Source organism: Mus caroli, unplaced genomic scaffold (assembly GCF_978045245.1).
Source record: "Mus caroli unplaced genomic scaffold, Mus_caroli_1 scaffold_5, whole genome shotgun sequence".
In the NCBI taxonomy this organism is placed as follows: Eukaryota; Metazoa; Chordata; class Mammalia; order Rodentia; family Muridae; genus Mus; species Mus caroli.
The window spans coordinates 82,953,390-82,960,429 of record NW_028227260.1 but is presented as its reverse complement, the minus strand read 5'-3'; the positions used below and the strand labels follow the sequence as shown (position 1 = coordinate 82,960,429).

Below are 7,040 nucleotides of genomic sequence, written 5' to 3'. Positions count from 1 at the left end.
GAAGACAATAACTATCATATAACTAGTTAAGTATCATCAGGGGCTGAGAAGAAGATAGAATTACAACTACCAATATGACCTTAAGGTGCAGGACTTGGGTAGGCTGTTTTTCAGCTAGATGGCTAGGTGGGTTAAGAAGAAAGATTGTCAAGCAACGATAGCAAACTTAATATATGTAGTAGATGAATATTCAAAAGAACAAATAATGGGATGGACAATGAGATAACACTTTCTATATGAATTCTTCTTGTAGATCATACGAGCCATCGAGGAGTCTGAACCTAGAAACAGACATAAGAGAATAAGTAGGACATATGCTTGAGCAGAGAATGGGGGCGAGTTTCAGCAAGAGAGATAGCTTTATTATAGTGCTTTTCAGTATTACTTCTTGGTCCTCAATTGATCCCTTGTCCTAAAACCAAAACTAATGGTGTTTAATATTCTTCTATTTTAACAAATTAACTTGTGTTTAAGAACTACATCCCAGAAACTACTGTTCACTTCTTTTTCCATACCAAAGAAGAGAGAGAGAGAGAGAGAGAGAGAGAGAGAGAGAGAGAGAGAGAGAGAGAGAGAGAGAGAGAGAGAGATGAGGAATAAACACATTAAATAACTTTCCTATGGTTGAAGAATGTGCCCTCACAGAAGTGCAGGTCCTAGTCATAAGAAGTTGTAGATTTATTTATGGAGCAAAAAGGTTTTGCAGATGTAATTAGAGTTGGAATTTTGAGATGTTGATATCATTCTAGACTATCTAGAATCTAACACATTCCCAGACCTGTGTTTAAAATTAGAGAAGGAGATGGAGACAAAAGTTAGACTAATGTGTGGAAGAGCCAAGGAATGCAGGTAGTTTCTAGAAGCCAGAACAGGCAAGGAAATAGATGCTTCCTTAGAACTACCTGACAGGAATGATACTCTAATTTTAGTCTGGCAAAATTCAAGTTGGATTTCTGGCTTCTTAAACTGTCATATAATAAATTTATATTATTTGTGTTGTCATAAACCACTACATTTGTAATTTTTTATAGCAACAATAAGAAACACGTTTCCCAAGGCCATGGAACTGCAGAATAACAGAACCAGGATTTAAATGGCATTCATCTGATGCCACGGTAAGGAATTAAACTTCTGTGCCATAGAGGCCAGCACAGGCAGAATACAAATTAACTGTTAAGTACTCTGCCCTACAGGGGATATCTATATCAATCTTCTAAAACCTAGGGTGCATTATAGAAGAGATGGCAAAGGGGAAGTGGGGGAAGTATGGTATGAAACTGTCTTCTGGACATAACACAACCATTGCAATCTTGAACACATAACAGCTATGGCTACCCAAACAAGACCTACATTAAACAAAATAAAAAGAAACAAATAAATAATTTTAAAACCCCTATGGAAGTAGAAGGGACACTATCAGGAATAAATTGTAAATAAAGAGTAAATATGAAATTGTGAAAATAAGAAAAAAAATTTTAAATTGAGGGTGTGCCCAATTTTCTTACATTTCAGTAGCTCCTACAGAATTGGAAAAGGGGAGACAGAGGAAGAGGGAGAATGAGAGAGACGGGGAAGGAGGGAGGGAAGAAGTAAGGGAAGGAGAGAGAGAGAGAGAGAGAGAGAGAGAGAGAGAGAGAGCGAGCATATCAATTCCTGTGTTCTGCTTCCCCTTCCCTGTTCTGTAAGAGCAAAGGCTTGCACTCTTAAAGTTATGAGGCTAGTGGGTGTAAGAATTGGCTAGCTGTACAAAAGTCATATAGTTGACGAGAGAGAGCCCCCTGGTCTCTTGTCCAGGCATCGGTGACGAATGCCAGCAATTAGGCTTTCTGATTCTTGTATTCGTTAGTATCTTATGATGGTTGGGAACAGGGAGAGTTATCAGTGTCCTGCTTCTACAAGAGTATGAGAAGTTCTCACGGTAACAATCTTGTGATTAGTCTGTTCCCAGAAGTCAGCTACAAGTACATGCTGTTTGCAGCCCCCAGCTCCTTGATACAGCATCTAGGACACAGTAGGTGAATGATCAAATTAAACTAAAGATTTATTATTACCAGCTCCCACCAATGTTTTTTAAATATAAGGTGCGTATGTGCAGCCTGGGTGTGAATTCCGTTAAAACTCACACTTGGCTAGCACTGAAAAAAAGGCATTTATTTCTGCCTCCAGGTCTGGGGTCTACACTTTTCAACACCTTAGAAAATGAGAACTCACTCTCCAAACATTATACAAAACGCAACTTATAAACACTGTGATCATTCTACAAAAGTTAATAAAGATGTCATAGAAATGGACTTTTTTGCCATTTAAGCATTTCTTTCCCCAATAAAGGAAATAAGTTAGAGGTCAGAGTCCAATGGCAAGAGTTGGAACAGAGCCCTAACTCGCTGCCTGGGGTTCACTGCTAGCTCTCCTCTTCCCCAGGTAGAGGCAGGAGGGGTGGAGTGAAGAAGGAAAGGTGGTATGTGGTATGCTAGTTCCAGTGCTGAGACTCTCCCTTGAATTTCCAGCTTCTAGGGAGTGTTTGCCCCTTTGAGCTTTCGAGGTCATGGCCGCACACATTCAAGCACAAAGGCGCGTCCCCCTCTGCGCCCTTGTCCAAGAGGAGGAGGCGGACGCGCTTGCGTGCGCATTCAGTATAAATAAGTCCCAAGCGGCGGCCACTGGGCAGAACGAGCTACAGGAGCCTCAGGCCATGGCGGGTGAGGACCACCCGTGGCAGGGCAGCATCCTCTACAATCTACTGATGAGCGCGAAGCAGAAGCACGCGTCTCAGGAAGAGCGAGAGGTGCGCTTGGGGGCTCAGTGCTGGGGTTGCGCCTGCGGTGCTCAGCCCGTCCTGGGTGGGGAGGGACTGTCCGGCGGGCAAGCCATGTCCCTCTTGTACCGATGCTGCTTTTGTGGGGAGAACCACCCGCGCCAGGGTGGCATCCTCTACTCTATGCTCACCAACGCCAGGCAGCCAAGTGTGGCGACCCAGGCGCCGAGGGCACGATTCGGAGCACCTTGCTGGGGCTGCGCCTGCGGCAGCGCAGAGCCCCTGGTGGGCAGAGAGGAGCTGCCGGCTGGCCAGGCCCCCTCGCTCCTGTACCGCTGCTGCTTCTGCGGAGAAGAGCACCCGAGGCAGGGCAGCATCTTATACAGCTTGCTCACTAGCGCTCAGCAAACGCACGTGTCTCGGGAAGCACCTGAGGCACAGCGCAGAGGCGAGTGGTGGCAGCTGTCCTACTGTACCCAGAGTGTGGGTGGCCCAGAGGGGCTGCAGAGCACACAGGCCATGGCGTTCCTGTACCGCAGCTATGTGTGCGGTGAAGAGCAGCCCCAGCAGATCAGCGTTGCCTCTGGCACGCCCGTGAGCGCAGATCAAACACCAGCGACCCCGCAAGAGCAGCCAAGGGCTCCCTGGTGGGACGCCTCACCTGGTGTGCAGCGTCTGATCACACTCAAGGATCCACAGGTGGTGTGCGAGGCAGCATCGGCTGGCCTGTTGAAGACCCTGCGCTTTGTCAAGTACTTGCCCTGCTTCCAGATCCTGCCCCTAGATCAGCAGCTGGTGCTGGTGCGGAGCTGTTGGGCGCCCCTACTCATGCTTGAGTTGGCCCAAGATCACCTGCACTTCGAGATGATGGAGATCCCGGAGACCAACACGACGCAGGAGATGCTTACCACCAGGCGGCAGGAGACCGAAGGTCCAGAGCCTGCAGAGCCCCAGGCCACAGAGCAGCCACAGATGGTGTCCGCGGAGGCTGGGCACTTGCTCCCAGCTGCTGCGGTCCAGGCCATCAAGAGTTTCTTTTTCAAGTGCTGGAGTCTGAACATTGACACCAAAGAGTATGCCTATCTGAAGGGGACCGTGCTCTTTAACCCAGGTAAGCGTTGTCAACCTTGTGCACTGTCTCTTCAGGTCAGAAAAGCACCACCACAGACATTTATGAGTTTTTAGTAGGGGGTTTGGAGCCCACCTAACTGTGACTGACTCTGCAAAGCTGCTGCACACATCAGGAATACCCTGTCAAGTGGTCAAATGGGTGAGCTTCTGCCAGAAACTTGGCACTGGATTGGTGGTGATGGTGGGGGGGGGGGCGGGGGGGCGCGGACGGACCAGTAAGCTTTTTACTTGGCTCTCTATTATCTGCTGCTACACAAGTTTCTGTCTTCATAGGACATGGCTGACTCTTCCTTCTTTAGCTATCCTTTCAATCCAGTGACATAACTTTTAAAAAGTTTTTGCTCATTTCACACAGCTCTTCTTACATCCCTATTTTCCAAGTTTTCCACTAAAAAGGAGCTCCTGTTGGGTGCTGCGGGGTGGGGTGTGTATTATGCTTTCCCAAGCTCCTCCCCTCGGGAGTCATTAGCTCAACCCAGCCCAGATTCTGCAAGTCTGCATAGACAAGTGGCTCAGGTGATTTTTGAGGTCATCTGAGAAACAGTTTCTCTTTCAGCCAATGCTATTAATCCTGCTCTGTTGCGATTCAAAGTTGAGACCAAGGTCTCAGCCTTTATTACTCTGTATTTCCAGTAGTTTGCCACTTGCCTTGACCCTGTTTCACATCCTTTGTCCGCCCCCCAACATCCCTCCCCCTTTGTCCCCTCCCTCTTTATTCTTCCTCTATTCTTTTCCAGAGTTCTCTCTCAAAAGGAGTTTATCCCACCAAATTGCATGTTTTTAAATAGTAATGCACCCACATGTGTGTACAATGCAAGGTCTGTAAAACTCGTGGCCTCTCTTTCTTGATTACCTTTTCCCATTCTTTTGTCTTTATATCTAAAGCCTTATACAGGGCAAAGATACACAGCGTTTTAAATTATATATATATATATATATATATATATATATATATATATATATATATACATGTAAATAGGTTTTTACCATAAGGGCATAAGAAAAGGTAAGGGGATATGTAAACTGGAGCCCCCTTTTCTGCCTTTACACTGAAGGGACATTTTGTGAGGGTAGAAGGGTATAAGTAGGGGGAAGGGGCAGGGAGATGTGAGTAGGAGTTGGAAATGAGGGCCAATCAAAACAGTATGAATGAGAATGCCATAAGGGTACCTCTTAGTTTTGTATCTTAAAAAGAATTTTTAATGGAGGAGGAACATAGGTACCTTAAGGAAAGGGCCAGGGGCTGTGGTATGAAAAATAAAGCATATCTCACAAGACAGCTTACACAAAGAACCATCTATATGTAGACCTAGAGAGAGTGCCAATACATACAATGAAATAGATATCCAAACTTGACTACCAGGATATAAATAGAGTGCAGGATGCTGATGCTGTCTTAATCAGGATTATAATCAAGATAAGAAGTGTTGCTTTATTTTGTTCTTTCCTTTATAATTTGAAATTGGTCTATAGTAGGAATGCTTATTTTCTATCACCATTATTTTTCACCACTATTATTTTTTAACATGATTTTAAAATACTCTCCTTAAATTTTGTAAAGGAAGTAAGAAAACGTATATCATCATTTAAACAAATCTGCTTGGAAGTTGCTTTTGAGTCATCTTTTACTCTGTGATGGTTTTCTTTGTCTTTTAACCCTTGAATGCTATTAAGAGCATGTTTTGTTTTTTTTTTTTAAAGACAGACAGACAGACAAACAGACAGGAAGGAAGGAAAAAAAGACTCTTCTGCCAGTATTTTTCTCCCAAAGAACCCTTTGGAACATTCATTAGAATCATAATTTTTAGAACTTCCTACAATCTGGAAATTATGGTACAGACAATATCATAGTACTAAACCTTAGCACTGAAGTCACTGTGGACCTCTAGAATAATAGCACACGAGTCACAGTTTATGGCTATAAAGAGTACAGTCTAATGACTGGACAGTCCGTGTAATTGTGGGAAAGAATGGCAATATAATTGTAATATGGCAAAACTTATTATCAAATGATATAATTCTCACAGGTATATTTCTCTTGAAATAACATCAATATCTTTATATTTTCACAGAACATGACCTGGAGCTGTGATGCATCAATTATATTCTATTGACATGAAATTAAGTGTGCCAGTGTTTGTGCACACTCTAGTGTCTCCAGTGTGTGTGCCCACATCCTTTCATCCTTAGAAGTGTTGCTTCTGAAAACTTAGAACTTATTTCAGTCCATTATTTTAGGCCCCAGAAAACCCTTTTAATCAAGAAGCTAGAGTTCTTTTTAATCGGGATGGGACTAAAAAAAAAAAAAAAAAAAAAAGAGTTTGGTCTAAACCCATAAAGATCCTGTGGTGAGCTGTTTTAAAATAAAGTTTTCTCCTTTCAGACCTGCCTGGCCTGCAGTGCGTGAAATACATTGAGGGTCTTCAGTGGAGAACCCAGCAGATCCTTACTGAGCACATCCGGATGATGCAGAGAGAGTACCAGATCAGATCCGCTGAACTGAATAGTGCCCTTTTCCTGCTGAGATTCATCAATAGCGATGTCGTCACTGAACTCTTTTTCAGGCCCATCATTGGTGCAGTCAGCATGGATGATATGATGCTGGAAATGCTCTGTGCAAAGCTGTGAAGGCATATGTCCACTCAAGTGCATTTTACTATAGATGGAGAAAGTGGTAGCTGTAGGCAGAAGAGTGCTACAATTTGTGAAACCAAACTTTCTTGTATTTTTACATGCATAGTATATTTGTATTCAATTGAAGAAATACTTTAGTTACAATGTAAAAACCCCCCTGCTCCATACTGGCTTCTTGTGAAGGAAAGCATTTGCAAACAAATCACTATTTCTGTATATCTTTAAGAGTGTGGTACTAGGCTAACAAGCTAATTTCATAAAAATAACATCTCTTTCCATTAACCCCGCCAAATAAAATTTATAATATTAACTTTTAATAAAATTTAAGGTACTAACCATTAAACAGACTGGAGAGTTTTCTTGGAGTTTACAGCTTCAAATAATTTCAAATCTAGTTAAAATAACTGAAGATATAGTCATAAGTAATTTCATGGAATTTAATGCTACAGTATGTCAGTGATTAAAAAAAAAAGTTATTTTGCCTGGCTTCACTGCTTCCATTAACAGTATAAAAGATTGT

General features: G+C 43.1%; 1 protein-coding gene across 1 annotated transcript; it reads left to right on the top strand.

Moving 5' to 3' along the window:
- Positions 1–2,683: 2,683 nt before the first annotated feature.
- On the top strand, positions 2,684–6,803 carry Nr0b1 (nuclear receptor subfamily 0 group B member 1). Its single transcript, XM_021153665.2, has 2 exons — positions 2,684–3,866; positions 6,270–6,803. Exons 1-2 carry the CDS (start codon positions 2,693–2,695, stop codon positions 6,512–6,514), a joined length of 1,419 nt encoding a protein of 472 aa, XP_021009324.1. The 5' UTR covers positions 2,684–2,692; the 3' UTR covers positions 6,515–6,803.
- The last annotated feature ends 237 nt before the right edge of the window (positions 6,804–7,040 follow it).